Source organism: Choloepus didactylus, chromosome 3 (assembly GCF_015220235.1).
Source record: "Choloepus didactylus isolate mChoDid1 chromosome 3, mChoDid1.pri, whole genome shotgun sequence".
Classification (NCBI taxonomy): Eukaryota; Metazoa; Chordata; class Mammalia; order Pilosa; family Megalonychidae; genus Choloepus; species Choloepus didactylus.
Genome location: NC_051309.1, coordinates 179,132,510 through 179,157,270, shown reverse-complemented (window position 1 = coordinate 179,157,270; position 24,761 = coordinate 179,132,510). Strand labels below are relative to the sequence as shown.

Sequence of the window (24,761 nt, the reverse complement as noted above, 5' to 3'; positions counted from 1 at the left end):
TTTTTTACTGCAATTGCTCTTTTTCACTCTAATTATTATTCTTGTTATTTTTGTGTGTGTGCTAATGAAGGTGTCAGGGATTGATTTAGGTGATGAATGTACAACTATGTAATGGTACTGTAAACAATCGAAAGTACGATTTGTTTTGTATGACTGCGTAGTATGTGAATATATCTCAATAAAATGAAGATAAAAAAAAAACATATTGTATGATCTCAAAGAAAAGCAACATTCTTGAACACCTCTGAAAGGTCAAAAATAGGTGATCTAAGTAAATTTGGCTGGGGATCAAAATTGCAGCAGTTTCCTTTCAGTGAAGATATTATCATATTAACAGTGTGAAAACATTTCTCCAGAGACTCCTTATGGTAATTGGAACATAAATGTGGGTTCTTGTTCAGTTTATCAACAGATAAATTTTTTCATATCTCAGTGTTTTGGCATAACTTACACCTTCTTTTAACAAAGAAAATTATCTTAACTGATTCTTTACATACAGTCATAGACTAAGAGCTTCAAAAATGTTAATTAGAAATGAGATACTGGATTTATAAGCTATTAAGAATTGCAGAGATCTTGCAATACTGCCATTAAATTTCTGATTATTGAAGAATGGCTGTTAACACTTTAAAACAAATAAACATTTTGTTAAATTTAAATCTACCCACTCCTAACATTTGTGGGACCTAAGGCAAGGGTATATAGCAGAGGTCTGCAGCCCCTTCCTTTGCTAGCTCTGTTTCTGTCCTGTACCCTGAGAGGCCTTGCTTGCAGGAACGTGGACACCCAAGTCACATATCCAAGCTCCCACCTAACCTCCTGCACACCGATGACCTCGGCTATCGAGTGTCTTGTCTCACCCTCTGGTGCATGTCATCACCTGGAACCCTGTTAGAAATGCAGAACCTCAGGCCACACCCAGACCTACTAATTTATAGTCTATTTTTCCAGAAAATTCCTAGGTAATTTATGTGGTATTAAAGTTTGAGAAGGCTGCTATAAAGTAGGAGATCGTGAACAGGGGCCACTATCTCCTAGGTTTAAGGGTGGTACCATTAAAATCCTCAGTTCCTCTCATGGCCTCTGAAAGGATTGAGAATATTCTGGTCAATGATCGGTTCAGAATACTGGACTTAGGTACATTTTCATTGGACTTAAGTACATTTTAAATTATAGTCGATTTTCCATAACATATATATATATGAAGACTTAATTTTCCAGTTTGCTAATTTCCTTAAGCTGTTCTCTTATTTAGGATCCACTCCACACACCCCATCCTAATCTGCCAATATTCAATTGCACCAAGGAAAGATGGCCACCACTTCTGTGAAGCTCTTCTCAGTGCCCATTGAGATCTTCCCATTCTGACTCCATTATCCTTAGGAAGAACCTCTGGTAGACCATTTACTGAACTCTGCTGCTACACAGTGGAATCCCCCATTAGACTGGTAGTTCCCTGAGGGTAAGAACTGAGTCCTATTCATCTGTGGATCCTTCATTACTCACAACTTGATCCCATTAAATTTTCCATAAATGCATGTTAAATTAATCTGAATCTTTCATGTATATTTCTATAGAGACTTCTGCATTCTCTACTGGCACTGAGAAAGGAATTGTGCTCATAGGTCTTATCATATTTTTGAATGTCTACACCTTTTGTAATCTCATGTGAAATTGTGCTTATGTCTGACCTGATAGTCGTAAGGAGAAGAAATGCTAAGCTAAAGGTGTGTTTTGATGGGACTCCTAGCAGCTAGTCCCAGTTCTGTCGGTGATTTAACCTGCTGATACGATAGTATTCAATTGGAGGTGCTTTAGCTGGAAAATGAACGGTATATATAGAAGGAATAGAGCTGGAGGAGAACCAATTTATGATGAATGAAATATGAACATTAAACATAATTAAAGAACAGGTATGTTCCTATGACTGGTCTAATCCTTTGGCCCATAATTCTCATGGATTAGGGGGCCAACGAGATGTAGAACATACAGCAGTAATGTTAGAGTTGGGGTACTGGGTTCTAGTTTTGTCTCTTCTACTAATTACTTAAACTCCTGAGAAAACCACTAGGCTTTCTCAGGTCTCTGTTGTCGTATCTGAAATATGCATAGTTAGATTCAGTGCTGCTTAACCTGGGATACATGACAGAATAATGCAGGGAACCTGTTTAAAGGCACATGACCATGTGTTACTTTGCAAAATGCATATTCATTAGATCTGTGATGGGCCTGAGGCATTATATGTCTTTCTGATCTCATCTCTGATTACGAATTAGTAGATTAGATGCTTTCTCACTATTCCTTCTAGTTCAAATATTCTCTTGTAGTCCAACAATGATTGCATGGTTGGTAGTGTACATTTCTGGCAGGCACTGCTGGTTGTACCCTTCTTCTTTTAGGAACACAAAGCCAAAATTTTATCTGGTCACATGGCCTTCCATAATAAAAATGACATTTCCCACTTTCCCTTTGGATGTGGCCATGGACTAAATTCTGGCCAAAGAGAAATGGCATGTGCAACTTCTGGAAGTACCCTTAAAGATAAACTGGTGTGCCCTTCTATGTAAATGATAGCAAGAGATGGATCAGCCATATTGTCCCATTATATGAAAGTTACAGGTTGAAGATGGCAGAAAATCAGTCAGTGTAGCCTGGGTCCAAGATATCATGGAATGCCACACTAGCCTTGGACTCACTCCTCCAGACTTCCTTCCATGTGAGAGAAATGCATTATTATCTTGTTAAAGTCATTGTTCTTTTGAGTTTCACTCTTTCTCACAGCCAAACCCATTTCAAACTAATGCAATCCAAACAATATGTGGGGCAGGAAAAAGACTTTATGGGCTCAAATTATGTTTCTCAATTTGCATGTCAGCATGAATTTCAATGTCTATTTACTGAGGCTTTTTGTTTTCCAGTTCTGTAAGTGTTATATATTTACAAGACAGAAAATATTCTATTTCATAGACAGCACTTCTTTTATTGCCAAGACCAGATGGGGAAGGGAAAGCTAAGAAACACAATTTGCTTTTCATAATTTTGTCTTATCCTCCATTAACATGTATAATTTTCTTGGCATATGCTTACTTATTTACACACACACACACACACACACACAAATTTTTGGCCTTGAAAATGTATTGCTCTCTTGATTATCATAAATTTTGTATGAAAATTGGTGGGCCCTGAACTACAGTGAAATATCAAGCACAAATCTTTAAATTATATACTTCTAATGTTAACAATTGTTATTATTGGCAATAAGCAAAACATGTGGTCTTGGAGTTTTAAAAATACCCCCACATATTTTTCAAATGTTCAGGCTTTGACAAGAACCCATTTTAAAAGGTTCTAATCATTTTTCTTTGTATTTATAGTTGAATGGAAACACACACCACCATATAAAATATAAAGGAGTTTGTTTCCTGAGAATTTGCTTTTAGCTTGTGAAAAAAATGCCTTTGAAAGTTTTTTTTGTAACATTGGGCTATTTTTGCATTTAAGATTTCTGATTGGTGATAGGAGTGGGGGTATGGTGAAATGGTAAAAGTAAATCTATTATATATATATATTAGATTCAGGACATAAAACCTGGCAGATTCTGGGATTTGCAGTTATGTAAATGACTTCTTCAACCTCCAAAACTTTCTGGATGAATAGTGGTAAATGGACACAGTAGATATTTCAAGCTATTTAATAAGTCAATAGCTGCCCTGCCCCGCCATCACACAAACACACACACATGCACACATGCATGCAAACATACAGAACAGAAATGAAACCAAACAATACAAAAAGCTGTTTAGGAGGGGAAAGGAGATAGAGAGTAAAGCTGAACAACTTGCTTTTTTTTTTTTTTTTTTTTTTTTTTTTTTACCTTCATTCTTCTCATCTGGGTTAGTGTAGATGGAAGCCAGAGTGAATAATGAAAAGATAACAAAAGCCAATAAAATGAACGCCATTTCCAGGTTGGTGAATGGAAGCTCCATGAACCATCAAAAACTTCTTCACCTACAATATAAAACAAACATTGGCTGATACAGTCTAGTACAGAGTTTGTTTAACACTTACCTATTTTAGAATCAAACACATATGATATTTATTAGAACTTGTTAAGATACTTCTGTACACTTGGAGCAATGCATTTCGCACCGGCAAAAGTGGAGCATAGTCTCATTTTTTGAAATTTGGCATAATTGATCTTAACACCTTCACTATGTAGATTGAATGAGAACATGGAAGACTGAATAGCAGAGCCAATGTATGTTTACGCACCTGTGATGGTCTGAAGCTGTATGTAACCCAGTAAAAACATGTTCTTAACTCTAATCCATTCCTGTGGGTGTAAGCCCCTTATAAGTAGGACATTTTGATGAGGCTACTTCAGTTAAGGTGTGAACCACCTTATCAGAATGGGTCTTAATCCTCTTACTGAAGTCCTTTACAAATGGAATGAATTCAGACAAAAAGAGAAAGCCACTGAAGCAAGACATTGAAAGCAACAAAACCTGGAAGAAAAGGGAGAGACAGCAGACCCTGCCATGCACCTTGCCACGTGGCAGAGTAGCCAAGGATCACTGGCAGCCAGTCTTCAGGAATAAAGCATTGTCTTGATGCCTTGATTTAGATATTTTTCTGGTCTCAAACTGTAAGCTAATAAACACCCATTGTTTAAGCTAACCCATTTCATGGTATCTGCTTTAAGCAGCCTAGGAAACTAGCTGCAGGGTAAAATCTCTGTTTCATATGCCTGAAGTTATCTTGCGTCTGCTAACTAGACGGTAAATATTCAACAGTTTTTAGTGCAAAAACCCACAGACCTCAGAGTAGTTGTATCAAACCCAAACAAAGATAATATATCAACAATTTAACTCTGAGAACTTCCAATTTCAGATCCCCAAAAGTAAAGCTTGTGAGCTTTGTATTTAGAATTGCTGGATCTATAAAATTCGGAAATATTATTCCTTCCAAAATTTTCCTAGACATCCTGCAAAATCCATAACAAAGCTACCAGAGTGAATAAATGAATTCAGCAAAGTGGTGGGGTACAAGAAAAACAGACAAATACCAGTAGTGTTTTTATACACCTACAATGAACAATATGAAAAGGAAATCAAGAAAAGTTTCCATTTACAATAGCATCTAAATAAATATCTCAGAATCAATTTCATCAAGGATATAAAGGACCTATACATGGAAACCTACAAAACATTGCTAAAAGAAAGCAAAGAAAGACCTAAATAGATGAAAGGATGTTCTGTATTCATGGATTAGAAGACTAAATTTTGTTAAGATGTCAAGTCTACCTAAAGTGATTTACATATTCAGTGCGATCCCAACCAGAATTCCAACAGCCTTCTTTGCAGAAATGGAAAAGTCAATCACCAAAATTATATGGAAGGGTAAGGGGCCCTGAATAACCAAAACCATCTTAAAAAAAGAAGAAAAAGTTGGAAGATTCACATTTCCCAAATCTAAAACTAATTACATAGAAACAACTGATTGAACACTTTGGAATATTGTATATTATGTGAATACATCTCAGTAAAATTGCATTAAAAAAACTAATTACAAAGCTGCAGTAATCAAAACAGCATGTTACTGGCACAAGAACAAACATATGGACCAATGGAAATGAATTGAGAATTCAGAAATCAACCCTCATATCTACAGCCAATTAATTTTGACAAGGGTGTCAGGTCCACTCAATGGAGGAAAGAACAGTCTCTTCAACAACAGGTGCTGGGAAAACTAGACATCCACCTGCAAAAGAATGAAGACAGACCCTTATGTCACACCACATACAAAAATTAACCCAAAGTGGATCAAAGACCTATTATAAAAACCCAAACTATAAAACTCCTGGAAGAATACATAGGGACACAACTTTAGGACCTTGTGTTAAGCAATGGTTTATCTGACTTTACATCCAAAGGACAAGCAACAAAATAAAAAAGTAGATAAATAGGACTTTTCAAAATTAAAAACTTTTTATGCATCAAAGTTTTTCATCATGAAAGTAAAGACAACCTATAGAATGGGAGAAAGTATTTGGAAACTACATGTCTGATAAGATCTTAGTATCCAGAATATATAAAGAAATCCTACAGCTCAACAATGAAAAGAAAAAAAAACTTTTTTAAATGGGCAAAAGATTTGAATAGACATTTCCTCAAAGAAGATATACAAATGGCCAGTAAGCACATGAAAATACGTCAACATCAATAACAATTAGGGAAGTGCAAATCAAAAACACAGTGAGATATCATTTACATCCACTAGATGACTACTACTAAAAAAAAAAAAAAAAAAAGAAGAAAAAAAAAGAAGAAGAAGAAGATAACCAGTATTGGAGGGAATGTAGAGAAATAGGAATATTCATTCACTGAAGGAATACGAACAGGTGCAGCCATTGTGGAACACAGTTTGGTGGTTGCTTAAAAAGTTAACTATAGAATTGCCATATCCCACGATCCCACTTCTAGGTGCATATCCAAAAGAACTGAAAGCAGGGACTCAAACAGCTATTTGCATACCAATGTTTATATTGGCAATATTCACAAATTTCTAAAAGATGAGAACAACCCAAGTGTCCATCTACAGATGAATAGATAAACAATATGTGGTATATGCTTCAATGGAATATTATTCCGTCACAAAAAAGGAATGATTTTCTGATACATGTGACAGCATGGATGAAACTTCAAGACATCATGTTGCGTGAAACAAGCCAGACACAAAAGAACAAATATTGTATGATCTCGTGGATATGAAATAATTAGAATAACCAAATTCATAGTCAGAAACTAGAATATAGGTCACCAGGGGCTGTGGTGGGGGTAATAGGAGTTAATGTTTAATTGCTACACACACACACATGCACATGCACATACATATGTATGTCATCTTTTGTCTTCAACCTATCTCACCTTTGATTTTTGTTTATGATGTATTTTGTGATTCAAATTTTAAAAGTTATTATTATGTAGTTAAATTTATCAGTCTTTTTTATTTATGGTCCTGGATTTTTGTGTTATTCAGAAAAGTCCTCCTCACCCAAACACTATGAAAATATTTTTCTGTAGGAAATAATCTTGGATGGGCACGAATATTTCTTACAAATTATTTCATCAGAGTGTTACTTATAATAGTTGGGGTAGTTTTCTGAGCAATGGCATGGAATGATCAAGTGTTATTTTATAAATTGTTTCATTGAGGTAAATATTGTTACATGAAAAAGTTACAAAGTTACCTCCACTTAAAAATATAATTATACATAACAGTTGATTGGAATGCTATATATAGTGGGAATAGAAATCCTGTCCAAGAGGTGTGTGTTGTGGAGCTTTTCACTTTCTTCTTTTTTGCTTACTTGTATTTATGAATTTTCTATAATGATTATATATCTTATTTTAATAGAAATAAACATCCTTCTTATTTTATTTTTAATGTTAATTTTATCTATTTTAGCATTGCCCACTGGTTTACAACAGGAAACTCATAGTCTTGTGTTGCACAGAGAAAGAAAATTCATTTTTATTGCTAATATTCTATGAATACTTCCTCATGAAAAACAAAGCAAAGCAAAAGCAAAAAATTAAAAAAATAGAGCCATCTAGTGGTGTCAAAGTGCAGTAGATTGGAGAAAGAAATAAGCAAGAATTATCCAAACACTCTAATGATGATTTATTACATGTATTTGGTACCACACACCTAAGCAAAACAGTTTCCTATATTCTCCAGTTTCATACTATCCTTAGGATATCCATGGATTTTAAGGTAGCTGTTTCTGGAATGCAGCAGCATTATTGTTTTCTGACCACATAGATTATATGTGGCAACCTATTTCTAGTATCATCATAAGATGCTGTCAATCTAGGGATTATGGACACAAACTAATGTAATGATCTTCGGATTTTCAGTAAAAATTGAAAGTTGGGTGAAAAGACATAGCAGGATAATATATTGTTGGACATCTATGACTATTGAACATGGAACTTGATTATCTCTCTATTAAGTGTGTAGTGCAAAGAGCCCTTTGCCAACTATAGATCAGTTCCACATCTTAACAACATTGTGTCATCCAACCCACGAGCAGGATATAGCTCTCCATTTATTTCCTTTGATTTCTTTCATCAGTGTAATTCAGTTTTCATTATGCAGATCTTGCTTATATTTGGTTAGTTTATATGTAAATATTTCATGTATTTTTGGTTTTATTCTGTTATAATTATATTTCAACTTACAATTTTTTACTGCTAGTATACAGAAATATGATTGAATTCTGTAAGTTTACCTTACACACTGTGACATTGTTATTTTCACTTATTCTAGATTTTTGCAGACTGTGTTTCTTCCTAAACAATCATGCCATCTTCCAAAAGACATACTTTCCTTTGTTACAAATAAATAATTTTATTTTATTTCCCTCAAAAAAAAAAAAGAAAAAGAGCCCTTTGCCAGGAGCTCTCCACCACCATGCTCTTGATTCCAGGAAGGTGATCCCGTGGCCATCTTCTGGGTCTCAAAACCAGTCAAAATTTTTATTGTCTACAGGCAAAGGTGATGCTTCTGATGTTACCTGAACCATCCCCACCCTAGAGTATTCTTGTGAGAACATCTGAAACACGATTGTTTGCACAATCCACATTTCTTCCTGGGCTGTGTATACCTGTAGTCTGATCTCTGGACACTTTTCTCCATCTCAGTTTACTTGATGCTTAAATGGCTCACTTGTGCCCTACAGCTTCTCAAAGCACAAGACTATTACTTAGTAGCTATTATTACTTAATAGCAGACTCTACATAAATCATTTTCATTTTTATAGACTAAAAATAAATTTTATACCTATTTTCATATTCGTATCATATATATAATATGATACAATATGAAAGTTTATCTTGGCTTATTTAAGTTACAGTCATTTACTAATAACTAAAGTATGGTTGCCTTGAGTTTGTCATTGTTACTTAGATGATTTCAGGACACCGATTAACTCAGACATTATCTTCTCAATTTTGGCCAGGAAATTGGTCGTTAGATTAATGCCCCCAACCCGTCAGTCCTGCTGTCCTTCAGCAGGGAGAACGATCTTTATAAATGCCGCTCTTCTGTTTAAACTCACAAATGGCTTCCCGTCACTCTTGGAATGAAATCCAGACTCCCAACCCTTCTCTCAAGGCCCTGTGACAGCTGTGCCCATCTCCTCTCTGTTGCACCTGGGATATTTTATATGCTCCAACATGCTGACCTAGGCCCTCACACTGGTCCTTCTCCCAGCCTGGAACTCTCCCTCCACGTTTCCTTGGTTTGGTTCCTGTGTGTCATGCATTCTTCAGTTCGTATATCACCTCCAGAGAGAACTTTCTTCACCTCCAATCTAAACCGGGGTTTGAGTGCTCCTTCATTGCCTTGTCTCATTTTCTTCACAGTTCTTATTATCTATTACATTGTGTTTTTTGTTTGTCTCCCCTTTGAAATCAATCTCCTTGAAAGTAGTCTCTTTTGCTTCCCTCTGTGTCTGTAGGACTCAGAAAATTGACCAGTATGTAGCAAAAATTTCAATAAAGATTTGTTGAATGAATGTAAATGAATAAATGAGTGGATGAAAGCAGCACATTAAACAAGCAATTTGATGTGAAGATCAGAATTTCATAGCTGTGGATGGTAAATGTAGCTTGAAGGTGTAATCAGAAATCTCAGTGGCATTAAACACTTAGAGAAAATCCCACTCAGAGGTTAAGAAGTATGCTTTGAAAATTGTTCAAGTTTTCAATAAAGTGGGTTTTTCTTGCTTTGTCCACATGGGGGAGATGTGTTTCTTCCTTGTTGCTTTATTCCTCTCTCTCGTGGTTGCATAGCATGCTTGCTGCTCTTTTTGTGCCTTATTCATTTATTCTGTCGAGGTACCCTTGAGTGCTATTATGATTGTTTGGGGACTACGGGGAACATTCTCTTTTTGTTGAATCTTCTTCCTAATCGAAATGCTGTGTATATGAGCTTAGAGCCAAAAGAGACTAGGTAGAATGATTGCCTTAATCCAAAGAAAGCCCTGCTAGAGTCAAACGAAAGGGCTCATTTGCAGTAAGTAAACTTTTCTGGGCACCAAGGAATTCTTTTGTATTTTGAATTCTTACAGCCTACTACATCAGAAAACTATAGGCTGAAAAAAGTTCTCTGAGAGTCTGCAGTCCCTCCCCTTGTTTTCAAAGGCCTTGGGAAAAAGTCTAAAAGTTATCATATTTACTGATATGGTCTCATTTTAAAGCAGTGTCTCTGGCCACTTACCCAATGTGCACGCCGTCTCCCTTGCCTGCTGGATTTCTTCAACCCCCCGTCCCCTTTTTATTTTCTGAGACAAAGTAATCATTCTCTTATTACTTAAAAATTCTGAACAAGACTTACATGCTGCGTGGAATGCGTAACCTTATTTAAATGGTCTGAAGCCTGTAGCACTTCTTTCTGCTGTGTTTGTAGGATTGTGGATGGTTGTATGAATGCTTCTGTTGTTGTGTGCATATCAGCTACGAAACAAGGCCTTGTGCTATAATTCTTTCCATTTCTAAAATAGCGCCACCACCCCTCACTAGTCTCTGCATATTTGTTCCTGGGTTATCTATTCACGTATAAGCTCATATAAGTGAGATACTCTTTTCTTGGTTATCCTGGTCACCAAGTGCTTGGCAAATTGTACTTGCTGAATAACAAATGAAATGTCCCCAGTTTCTGTCACTATTGCTTCTGTTTTAACCTTGAAATATGCCAATTGCTTTTTCTCAATCTTTGAATTATGTATCTTATTGCCCCTTTCTTTTTACTGGATGACTCCATATCTCAAACTTTCTCCTCTTCAAACTCTGCTAAAAAGCCATCTCCTCCCTGAGAATTTTCCCCTAAAATCAAATTTCAGGTTTAGAAAGGAACTTAAATATCACCTTGTCCAAATACTATGCAGCTACTGAATTCTCCCTATATTATTATTTTTTTCACTTAGATATCCAGCCTAGGCTTGAATTCTCTAGTGACAGAGGACTCACTACCTTTGGAAGGCACCCATTTAATCTCTGCTGAACTCTGATTGCTAGAAAACTCTTTTAAGAGAGCTGAAATTCCTCTCCTTGTCCCCATTACCCTTCAGTTCCTGGGTGCAGAACTAGTAATTTCCTCTTTTATGAGGGTGCTTCAAATATTTGAAGACAGTGAGTTTCTCAAGAGTCTCCTGGCTTCCTTTCTTTTGTCTAAAGAAACATTCCTCATTTGACATAGTTCTGCATCCCTTCTCCCTATGATTTCAGACTTTTGCCTTCAGATTCTTCTAAAGTGGAGTGCCCGAACTGAAGGCAATTTTTCCGATTAGGTTTGCTAAGGCCCAGTAGAGCCATGGCAGCACACATTGCATTCTAGCTATTCTGTTTCTGTTAATAGACTGGTTGTCAGTCAGGCCTCACTCTACTGTCGTCAGACTAAACCTCCTACTTCTTTTTCATATGCATTCTTGTCAAATTGCCAAATGGTAGTTCTTGCATGCCATGCTTTTATAGTTGATTGCTTGGCCCTAAACATTTATACCCACTACATTTCATATTATTAGATTGAGCCCATCTATCCTGTCTAAGACCTTTTTGGATCCTTCTCTTATCATCCCATCTATTTGCAATTTCATTGAGCTTTATGTCATCCACAAGTTTAATGAGCAAGTCCTCTATGCTTTCATTTAAATCATTGTTGAAAATATTGACTGGAACATGATTATCTGTTCCATAATAGCAAGTCCAAATATAGTGTAATTATTGGATTTGCTTCATCTACAAGTTGAGGAGCCCACTTTTTGGAGTTTATGTAGGATCATATGAAATAAAGAACCTGAACAGTGCCTGAATTTGGAGGTTGCTCAATAAATATAGCCATTGAGACTCATCCGCCTTCTTGTACTAGAAAGTCTTAAGTTTAATTTATCTTTGCAGATCTGTTCTTTAAAATAACATAGCTCCTTTAACTTAAATCTGAGTCCCTATTTTGGTCAATCTTTAAAAATTCTCAGATTTTAGCTACATATTTATTTTAAAAGAGGTTATTCTCTTCCTTCTGATGTATTTGTTGAATTTCATGTCACTTTCAGGGTCTTCTAAAGGGTAATTTAAAATTAAACTTACTGCTTTTTTTTGTATTTTGAATTCTTATAGCCTACTATATCAGAAAACTATAGGCTGAAAAAAAGTCTATGAGAGACTGCAGCCCCTCCCCTTGTTTTCAAAGCCCTTGGGAAAAAGTCTAAAAGTTATAATATTTCCAGCAAGTGAGCTTCCCCTGGAAAATATGGCCTAAGAACTTCAACATAACCTTTATCAGAGTTTCCAGCTTAAGGCTTTCCCTACAGAGCTCAGCTTCACCAGCCTCCATGGTCATATGAGCCAGTTCCTGATAGTAAATATCTGTCTATCTATCTATCTATCTTTCTACCTATCTTTCTATCTCCTGTTGGTTCTGTTTCTCTGGAGAACCCTGACTAATATACCTTGCTAAGTTTCCAGAGAGGTTTAGAAATAATTTTTTATGATGATGATTATGGCTTAATAATAGAGGTAAAATGATTATGCGCAGACTGGAAGTAAATTCAAGAAAACTACTCAATTTGTTATACGGAACTCAAAAAATGAAATTGTTAGTTTGATTCTTTATAGTGTTAATAGTTATAAGGATATTTCCCTGATATACTACAGCCTTGAAGCTCAATTACTGATTTTTTTTCCTTTATGAAGAGTTGGCATTTAAATCATGATTTTGAAATTATGGCAGGTATGACAATGGGCAGAAAAATAACCAAGGCACATTAACCCTTTGGCATAGAATAGTAATAAAAAATTCATCATAAATGGGCACCTACATTTTGAGAAAATATGTAATAATATTTGTAAGTTGAAAGGAGCTTCAGACATTTCATTAGACACTGATAACATGCATCCTTGGATTTTCATACATCATTTCTCAAACTTATGTTCAATATGTAATTCCTGCTTTATCTTCCTTCTACCCCAACATCTCTACCCATAGTCTTTGCCTTTTCATTTGACAGGAGCTCCATCCTTCCCATTGCTCAGGGCAAAATTTTGAAGTCATCCTTGACTTCTTTCTTTCCTTTGACTTTAAATCTCTTTCATCAAGAAATCCTGTTGACTCTATCTTCAACTTATGTTCAACTCTAATTTGAGGCACTATTTTCTGTCACAAGGTTTAATGTGATAGCTTCCTAACTGATATCTCAGTTTCTATCTTTGCTTCCCTTCAGTGTATTTTTAAGACAGAATTTTAAAAATGTGAGTCATATTACATCATTTATCTGCTCAAAGCCCTACTATAGCTCCACATTTCACTCAGGATAAAAACCAGCACCTTTATACCAGTCTATTCCGAGACTCTATATGGTCTGGCCCCCATTACGTCTCTGAATTTCTCTTCTCCTCCATCTCCTCTCACTCAGTCCACTCTAGGTATACTGGCTTCCACATTATGGTCTCTGAACAGGTGTTCTCTCTGCCTGAAAGAAACTGAGATCACTAATAAGGAATACTCTGAAGAGTAGGTACAGCAGTTGGCCCTGCAAGATGAACTCAAGTTTGAAAAGGAAGTGAAAAACAGCTTTATTTCTGTTCTTATTGAAGTGCTAAACAAACAGAAAGAGCACAAAGAAGTGGCCAAAAGGAAAAAGAAGCTCAAAACTGGCAGCTCTCAGAAAGGCAAGACCAAGAGAAGTCATATGCCCAGCACATGCTTCAGCATGGAAGGGATCTCAAATGTCCTTCAAAAGGGCCTTTACCACACCTTTGAAAATTCAGGTGGAGAGAAATAGTACTTAAAAACAGTCATTCCTTATGAGATAAAAAAAAATGGACCACCATCTGTTGAAGATCTTCAAATATTAACAAAAATTCTCCATGCTATGAAGGAGGATAATGAGAAAGTTCTGAGTTTGTTAACTGATTACATAGTGAAGGTTCTGTGTCTTACATAGAGTGGCATAACTTCAGGAGCAGCTTTATCTTCTGTGGACTGTGAGCTAGATTTCCTATAGTATTATTCTGAAAGCTGGCTACCATTACTTTCCTGTTATTGGAAATGCAGCACTCTTGAACTTGGGTTTGTGGGGATCATGACTACACTAATTCTTTGTATAATAGAACGAAGAGAAATATGGCACTATTTTGAATTCTAGAGATGGATTTTGTTAATTCTTGACAACTATGAACTTTTCTTTAAGTTAGGAGAATAAGGAGGATTAATGCTAATTTTGCATGTGCAGTTGTATTTTTCTTTAACTGACATGCTCCTTTGAATTTATATATATTTATATATATATATATATATGGCTTTCTAGATCTCAAGTGTACTGAAGAGCTAGATTAAAGCACTGAGAGATTTATACTATAGCTCTTCTTCAGTAGTGGCAAGAACCAACCCTAATTTTAAAAGAGAATTGTCAGTTTAAGTATTACCTACCAGTATTGTCCAGAAAGACTGAAACTTAACAAACTTGGGCTGTTCTTGAAGTGAAACCAGAATATATATTATTTAAGCTTAATACTTAGTAGGTATTAAGATGACTGATTGCAAGCCTCCCAACTGTTGCCATTATTCAAATTTTAACCACTAAGTTGCCGTTCATTTTCAGAATTTTGGATTGTTTAACTTTAGATTTGGATTTTAAAATGTTTTGTGTCATGTCTGTGAAGAAGTGTACTTAAAAAGGAGACTGTATGCTTTAAGGTGCTGATATACAATTGTATGCTGAAGCATTGCCCATTTCCCATCATTTCTGTGTTACATTTTATCCATGCCTGTGTACTTTCTTAGGTAATAATTCTAGAAACAGTTACCCATATATACCTCACTAGTCATGATACATTTGCTGGTTCCAACAAGTAAATGTCATTTAATACATGTAGAACAATATATACTAGAGGTATACAACAGCAGGTTTGAACAGGCAGAATAAAGAATCAGTGAAAGATCAGATAAAGAAGATATGATATCTGAAATTGAAAAGACAAAAGATAGAAAAAATAATGGAAAGAAATTGAGCAGTGAATCAGGGAATTGAATGACAGTACAAAGTGCAAAAGCATATGTGTCATGGGTGTTCCAGAAGAAGAAAAGCAGAGAAAAGGGGCAGAAAGAAAATTTGAGGAAATAATGGCCAAAAACTTCCCAACTCTTATGAAAGACAAAAATATCCATATTGATGATGCACAACATATGCCAAACAGAATAAATGCAAATAGACCTACTCCAAGATACATACTAATCAAACAGACAACTGCCAAAGATAATGAGAGACTTCTAAAAGCAGTGAGAAAAAAGTGATCCATCACATAAAAGGGACACTCAGTAAGATTAAGAGCTGATTTCTCATCATAAACCATGAAGGCAAGAAGGCAGTTGTGTGATATATTTAAGATACTGAAAGAGAAAAACTGTCAGTCAAAAATTCTTTATCTGGTAAAACTATCCTTCAAAAAAAAAGAGAGAGAAAACTTAAAAGGTTCACAGATAAGTAGAAGCTGAGAGAGTTAGTTAACAAGAGACTTGCCCTACAAGAAATACTAAAGGGAGTTCTGCAGGCTGAAAAGATATGACAGGAGAGAGAGGCTTGGAGGAGAGAGTAGAAATGAAGATTATCAGTAAGGGTAACTAAAAGGGTGAAAAGAGAGACAAAAGCAAGATATGACATATAACAGCCAATGGATAAAATGGTTGAAGTAGGTACCATCTTCACAATAATAACATTGAATGTTAATGGATTAAACTCCCCAATCAAAAGACACAGATTGGCAGAATGGATAAGAAAGTATAGTCCATCCATATGCTGTTTACAAGAGACTCACCTTAGGCCCAAGGATTCAAAGAGGTTGAAAGTGAAAGGCTGGAAAAAGATATCCCACACAAACAGTAACCAAAAAAGAGCTGTGGTAGCTATACTAATATCAGAGAAAATAGACTTTAAATGCACAAATTTTGTAAGACACAAAAAAGTACCTTTTATATTAATAAAAGGGGCAAGCCACCAAGAAGAAATAAGAATCATAAATATTTATATGCCTAACCAGGATGCCCCAAAATACATGGGGCAAATATGGGCAAAACTGAAGGGAGTAACAGATGTCTCTATAATAGCAGTGGGAGACTTCAATACACCACTCACATCAATAGATAGAACATCTAGAACAAGCATCAATAAGAAAACAGAGAACTTGAATAATTTGATAAATGAACTATACCTAACAGACATATGCAGAACATTGTACTCCCAAACAGCAAGATATACATTCTTCTCAAGTGGTCATGGGTAATTCTCAAGGACAGACCCCATGTTGGGTCACAAAACAGGTCTCAATAAATACAAAAAAGATTGAAATTATACAAAGCACTTTCTCTTAATGGTCATAATGTAATGCAACTGGAAATCAATAACAGGTGGAGAACTGGAAAATTCACAAATACATGGAGGTTAAACAACACATACTTAAACAATCAGTAAGTCAGAAAAGAAACTGCAAGAGAAATCAGTAAATATTTTAAGATGAATGAAAATGAGAAAACAACATATCAAAAATTATAGGATGCAGTGAAGGCAGGGCTGAGGGGGAAATTCATAGACCTAAACACCTACATAAAGAATGAAGAAGGGGTGAAATCAAAGACCATCTGCACACTTGGAGGAACTAGAAAAAGAACAGCAAACTAATCCCAAAGCAAGCAGAAGGAAATAAAGTAAATTTAACACTAAAAGCAATAGAGAGAATAATTAAAACCAAAATTTGGTTCTTTGAGAAAATCAATAAAATTGGCAAGCCCTTAGCTAGAGTGACAAAGTCAAAAAGAGAAAAGATGCAAATAAATAAAATCAGAAGTTAGAGGGGAACATTACTACAGAACACACAGAAATAAAAAAGTTCATAAGAGGATACTATGAACAACTGTATGGCAACAAATTAGACAACTTAGATGAAATGGACAATTTTTCTAGAGACAAATGAACAGCCTACAATGACTCTAGGAGAAATAGGCAACCTCAACAGACAAATCACGAGTAAAGAGATTGAATCAGTCATCAAAAACCTCTAAACAAACAAAAACCCAGGACCAGATGGCTTCACAGGTGAATTCTACCAATCATTGAAAGAATTAATACCAATCCTGCTAAAACTCTTCCAAAAACTTGAAGAGGAGGGAACACTACTGTGCTGGTTTAGATATATTATGTCCCCCAAAAAGGCCATGTTCTTTAACACAATCTTGTGGGGGCAGATTTATTAGTCTTTAGATTAGGGTGTAAACTTTTCATTGAGTGTTTCCATGGACATGTGATTCACCCAACTGTGGGTGATACTTTTGATTAGATTATTTCCATAGAGGTGTGGCCCTGCCCATTCAGGGTTGGTCTTGATTAGTACACTCACATATTTAAGAGGGAAGCTAAGAGCCAACACAGACCCAGATGCTTGCTGATGCTTAGAGATGGTTGGGGATGCAGACAGAAGGACATTTGGAGATGCTAAGTTAAGAGATGAAGCCCAGAGTTTGCCCCCAGACAAGCTAAGAAAGACCCAGAGACATTTTGGAGAACACTATTTGAAATGCAACCTGGGAGCAAAGGAACAGCTGACACCAGCCACATGCATTCCCAGCTGACAGAGATGTTCCAGTCACCATCAGCCGTTCTTCAGTAAAGGTAGCCTCTTGTTGATGCCTTAGTTTGGACACTTTTATGGCCTTAGATCTCTAAATTTGTAACCAAATAAACCCCCTTTTATAAAAGCCAATCCATTGCTGGTATTTTGCATAACAGCAACATTAGCAAACCAGAACAGCTACCTAACTCATTCTATGAAGTCAACATCATCCTAATATCAAAGCCATATAAACATGCCATAAGAAAAAAAAAAACTACAGACCAACATCTCAATGAATATAAATGGAAAAATCCTCAACAAAATACTTGCAAATCGAACCCAACAGCACATCACAAGTATTATACACTATGATCAAGTAGGTTTTATTCTAGGTATGCAAGTGTGGTTCAACACAAGATAATCAATTAATGTAATACACTACATTAACAAATCAAAGGAGAAAAAACACATGATCATCTCAATCAATGAAGAAAAGGCACTTGACAAAATCCAGTATCCTTTCTTGATAAAAACACATTGAAAGATAGGAATCAAAGGAAACTTCCTCAACGTGATAAAGGGCAAATACGAAAAAGTCATAATTAACATCATACTCAACTGTGAAAGAATGAAAGCTTTCCCTCTAAGATCTGGAGCAGGAAAAGGATGCCCACTGTCACCACTGTTATTCAGCATTGTACTGGAAGTTCTAGCCATAGCAATTAGGCAAGAAAAAGAAATAAAAGGCATTCAAATTGTAAAGGAAGAAGTGAAAGTTTCACTATTTGCAGATGGCATGATCTTATGTAATAGTAAGTCCAAAAAAATGTACAATGATGCTACTAGAGCTAATAAACAAGTTCAGCAAACTGGCATGATATAAGATCAACATGCAAACATCAGTAGTGGTTCTATGCACTAGTAATGAGCAATCTGAGAAAGAAATCAAGAAAAAAATCCATTTACAATAACATCTAAAAGAAGCAAATATCTAGGAATAAAGTTAACCAGATGTAAAGGACCTATATTCAGAAAACTACAAAATATTGTGAACGGAAATCAAAGAAGGCCTAAATAAATGGCAAGACATTCCGCATTCATGGATTAGAAGACTAAATATCATTAAGATTTCATTTCTTTCCAAATCGACTTACAGAATCAAGACAATCCCAATCAAAATTCCAATAGCCTACTTTGAAGAAATGGAAAAGCTAATTGTCAAGTTTATTTGTATGTAAGGGGCCCCAGATAGCCAAAAACATCTTGAAAAAAGAATAAAGAAGTTGTAAGACTCACACTTCCTGACTTTAAAGGAAATTAGAAAGCTACAGTGGTAAAAACAGAATGGTACAGGCATAAAGACAGGCATATTGATCAATGGAACAGAATGAAAGTTCAGAAACAGACCTGCACACTTATGGTCAATTCATGTTTGACAAGGCTGCAAGTCCATTCAACTAGAACAGAACAGTCTATTCAACAAATGGTTCTGGGAGAAATGGATATCTATATCCACAAGAATGACAGAGGAGCACTATCTCTCACCTTATAAAAATTAATTCAAACTGGATTGAAGGGCTAAATATAAGAATCAGGACTATAAAACTCCTAGTAGAAAATGTAGGGAAACATCTTCATGATTTTGTGGTAGGCAGTGGTTTCTTAGACTTTACATGCAAAGCACAGACAATGAAAGAAAAATAGATAAATGGGACCTCCTCAAAATGAAGACTTTTGTGCTTCAAAGGACTTTGTCATAAAGGTGAAAATGCAGCCTGCTCAATGGAAAAAATATTTGGAAACCACATATCTGGTAAGGGTTTAATATCCAGAATATATAAAGAAATCCTACAACTCAACAAAAAAAGACAAACAACCCTATTAAAAAATGGATGAAAGATTTGCATAGACATTTTTCTTTTTTTTTTTAATCTTCATTTTATTGAGATATATTCACATACCACGCAGTCATACAAAACAAATCGTACTTTCGATTGTTCACAGTACCATTACATAGTTGTACATTCATCACCAAAATCAATCCCTGACACCTTCATTAGCACACACACAAAAATAACAAGAATAATAATTAGAGTGAAAAAGAGCAATTGAAGTAAAAAAGAACACTGGGTACCTTTGTCTGTTTGTTTGTTTCCTTCCCCTATTTTTCTACTCATCCATCCATAAACTAGACAAACTGGAGTGTGGTCCTTATGGCTTTCCCAATCCCATTGTCACCCCTCATAAGCTACATTTTTATACAACTGTCTTCGAGATTCATGGGTTCTGGGTTGTAGTTTGATAGTTACAGGTATCCACCACCAGCTACCCCAATTCTTTAGAACCTAAAAAGGGTTGTCTAAAGTGTGCGTAAGAGTGCCCACCAGAGTGACCTCTCGGCTCCTTTTGGAATCTCTCTGCTACTGAAGCTTATTTCATTTCCTTTCACATCCCCCTTTTGGTCAAGAAGATGTTCTCCGTCCCACGATGTCAGGTCTGCATTCCTCCCCGGGAGTCATATTCCACGTTGCCAGGGAGATTCACTCCCCTGGGTGTCTGATCCCACGTAGGGGGGAGGGCAGTGATTTCACCTTTCAAGTTGGCTTAGCCAGAGAGAGAGGGCCACATCTGAGCAATAAAGAGGCATTCGGGAGGAGGCTCTTAGGCACAACCATAGGGAGGCTTAGCCTCTCCTTTGCAGCAACCGGCATAGACATTTTTCTAAAGAGGAGATACAAATGGCTAAAAAGGACATGAAAAGATGTTCAACCACTAGCTATTAGGGAAATGCAAATTAAAACCACAATAAGATATCATTTCATACCTACTAGAATGGCCACTGTTAAACAAACAGAAAACTACAAATATTGGAGAGGGTGTGGGGAAATAGGAAAATTCATTCACTGCTGATGGGAATGTAAAATGGTACAGCCACTGTGAAAGACAGTTTGGCAGTTCCTTAGGAAGCTTAATAAGAATTGCTAAATGATCTGGCAATCCCGCTACTAGGTATATACTCAGAAGAACTGAAAGCAGGGATGTGAACGGACACTTGTGCGACAATGTTCAAAGCAGCATTATTTAAAGTTTGCCAAAAGATGGAAGCAACCCAAGTGTCCATCAACTATGAATGGATAAACAAAAAGTGGTATATCCATATGATGGAATATTGTTTAGCTTTAAGAAGGAATGAAGTGCTGATGCATGCAACAACATGGATGAACTTTGAGAACATTATGTTGAGTTAAATAAACCAGGCACAAAAGGACAAATATCGTATGATCTCACTAATAAGATCTAATTATAAGCGAAACCCTAGAGTTAAAATCTAGAATATAGGTTACCAGGAGATACAATGAGGGTAGAGAATGTGGATCTGATGCTTAATTTGTGCAGAATTTTTAATTAGGCTGATTGTAAATGTTTGCTGATGGATAGAGGTGATGGTAGCACATTTTTGTGAGTGTAATTAACACTGTTGAATCGTTTGTGGGCTTGTGGTGGCAAGGTGAAGTTTAGAGACGTGCATGTCACTGGAAGGAAAGCTAGAGAATGAAACATGGGACTGAATAACACAGAGAACCCTGTTGTGGATGGTAAAGGTGGTTAATAGTACAAATATAAGAATGTTCTTCCATGAACTAGAACAAATACATGTCACTATTACAAGGGTGGTATATGGGAAAAATACACCTACTATAAACTGTGGACTATAGTTAACAGTAATATTATAATATTCTTCCATCAATTGTAAAAAAAGTAGCAGACAAATGCTAAGTGTCAGTGAAGGAAGTTATAAGGGGTATGGGTTTTTTTATTTTTGGAGCAGTGAAAATATTCTAAAATTGATTGTGGTGATGAAATTACAACTCTATGATGCTGTTGAGAACCATTAATTGTACATGTTTTATGGTGTGTAAATAAAATTGCTTTAAGAAAAACCCAGGAAATTATTTTTTTTAAATGGTCTTGACACCACTAGATATTCATATCAAAAATAAATGAACCAAAACTCCCACTTCATACCACTTAGAATAAATGAATCTAATATGGTATAGAATTGTATGTAAAAGCTAAAATTCTCAGGCTTCTAGAACAAAACATAGGAGAGTATCTTTAAACTTGGGGATAAGAAAAAGCTTTTTTAGATAGGACCCAGATTTAATCAATATTAGAAACTACCTCTCATCAAAATATACCTTTAAGGAATGAATGGGCAAGCTACATACTGGAGGAGAACATTTACAAAATATGTATTTGACAAAGAACAAATGTATCAAAATGTGTATTTACAAAAAACTCCTAGAGTTCAATAATACAAAACAATCTAACATAAAAATGGGCCACATATTTGAATAGACATTCTTCAAAGGAGGATATACAAATGATCAATAAGCCCATGGGAAAATGTTCAACATTAGTCATCAAGGAAATGCAAATAAAACCACAATTAGGTAGCACTACTCAGCCACCAATATCGATAAAATTTAAAGCTCTGACAAGGTTATGGAGTAACTGGAATTTCATACAATGTCAATGAAGGTGTTAAAATGATACACTTTGGAAAAATCACTTTGGAAAAATCTCTGACATTGTCTTAAAAAGCTAAGATTATAATTACAGTATGACCCAACAATTCTACTCCTATGTATGTGCAGAAGAACTGAAAACATATCTCCAGAGGAAAACCTGTATAAGAACTTGTGAAAGAATGTTTCCAGCAGTTTTGTTTATAATAGCCCCAAACTGGAAAAAGCTTAAGTGTCCATTAACAGGAGAATGGAAAAGTAAGCTGTAGTGTACTCATAATAGAATACTATTCAATAATAAAAAAGAATCACTTACTGATACATACAACATGGATGAAACTAAAACCATTATCATGCATATTGTATAAAGAAGTAGGAAAAATGTTTTGGGGATGGGTACAGGGACTGACAGTGTAGAAGAATGAGGGAACCATCTAGATCTGGAGTGATGGTGATTTTCTGTATCTTGATAGGGATTTGGATTATAAAGATGTATGCATTATCAAAACCCACTGAATGGTACACTAAAGATTGGTATATTTTACTGTATATAAATTTTACCTCAAGGAAAAAAGTTAACAAGTATTGAACTCTAATCAGCAATTTGCATTCCTGTTTAGGAGTAGGATATACTGAAGTCTGCAATTTATATCATAAAAATTAAGAAGGTGAATTAATGGATTAATTGTTGGATGGTATGTGATGAAGCCAAAATAACACAATGTTAATTATAGATTCTAGACTGGGGTTTCATGGTATAATTATTTCAACTTTTCTGTATGTTTGAAGATTTTCATAATAAAGTTTTGGGAACAAAAACGTTGTTACTAAAGTCCTAGATAAAATGACTCTTGGTTGTGCTTCTAGATATCATGAAGAATAGTATATTTAGTGTGTTTGTATAGATTTGTTATAAATATTGAATTCCAAAGATTTTTGTTTTTAAGCATTAGCAATGCAATTGCTGCTCTCTGTCCAACAGCATAGAGCCCTGTGGGGCCAGTGATTTTTCTATACCTTATCATGTAGCACAACAGGCAACTCACGAGTATCAATCTGATTCAAATTGAACTTTCAAGGCATATCCCATAACACTTTACCTCAGATTTCCAGGTTGAATATCTAGAACAAAATAACACTGACCACAGATTTATATCAATGGATTTATGTTATAAAGAGACTTTAGAAATACCCAAGAGGAAATGTTATCATTTGTCTGCTTTTACTCCTCAATTAAAAATAAATAAATCATTATTTAAGTGTCCCTTAGAAATATTTCCCTTGAAATTTATTCTTGGTTTCACCAGAATATGTCACCATATTTTCAATAATAAGAAAGTACCAGAACTGAAGTCTTGTGATTTAATTTAATTTGCTTAAGTCCACCTTGGAATCAAATGAAAAACACTTATCTTCTAACTTGGGGAAAGAAGAAAAAAGAAGGACAAAGAAACCACACGTAGCAAAGAAGAAGAAAAATATTATGAGAGGGAGTTGTTTCACAAAGCAAAGATTCCCCCTGCCCCCTTATTGTTCATATTTCTTTTACAGTTAAGAAAATCTCCAGGAAAGAATGATATGTGAAATTATGTTATCTATGGCAATGCAATATTACACTATTAGTTAATATGGACTAATAAAAAAACAAATTTCTTCTTGTGGCAAAGAAAACATGGGAAATTTATAAAAACTTACCAGAAGCATTTCTGTCTCTGAAAGTGGCTGAGAAAGAGCTCAGGAGTCTGATTCAAACAGTCTGCAGCATCTTGGACTCAAGAAGGGATGGTCTGTGTCCGTTAGTAAATATTTTCACTGAAGTTTACAAGGCCATGAAAACATAGGCAGCTTCTGACACCATCTCCTTAACTGGCTTACTGGTCTAGCTGGAACTTTAAATTAGTGCTTATCCAAGGAGAATCTGTACCTTTCTGTATCGTTCCTACACGAAGAATCAAGAAGGAAACAGGAAATGGTATGAATGAATTCTGTTGGCTTTTTCTATCATACACCCTTCTGTAAATACCACTAATATATAAATAGCTCAGGACAATATTGTCCCTTGGCTGACATCACACACATGAGATTGGACAGCTGGTTTAGAGGGTTGACGTGTCTGAACACAGGTCAATTTTTATATTGTTCTTTAACGATAACCGCCAGGCTGAACCACTAAGAGTTTGGTAAATAATTAACTTTCTAACCACTTTATCTTGGGACTTTACACATAGTAGTCAGCTTCGGCCTTGGTTTTTACTGTTGTATTTTAAGTGGTCCTTTTGTTGTTTACTCCACAAGGAGATCTCATTCCTTTACTTTCTTTTTATTCATTATTTTTATCTTAAAATTGTTAATTAAGGAGTTAAGAGCAATGTTTTAGTTTGATAGTCTGCTGAAAGCAATATGCCATGAAATGGGTTGGCTATTAACAATGGGAATTTGTTAACTTGAGAAAAATGTTTCGGGCTGAGAAAATGTCCAAATGAAGGCATCATCAAAGCAATGCTCGCTTCCGAAGGATGGCTGTCGGTGATCCTTATTCCTGTATCATGTGGCAAGGCTTGTGGAG

The 24,761-nt window shown here is 35.6% G+C and overlaps 1 protein-coding gene across 1 annotated transcript; it reads right to left on the bottom strand.

Annotated features, from left to right (window-relative positions):
* SMIM31 (small integral membrane protein 31) lies at positions 1–24,205 on the bottom strand (the record flags this gene model as incomplete). The annotated part of the gene is made up of 3 exons (XM_037829099.1): positions 23,891–24,205; positions 3,842–4,011; positions 1–26 (listed from the first exon to the last, which is right to left on the bottom strand). Coding segments are annotated over exons 2-3 (174 nt in total), but the record flags the coding sequence as incomplete, so codon positions are not given.
* Between the last annotated feature and the right edge of the window lie 556 nt (positions 24,206–24,761).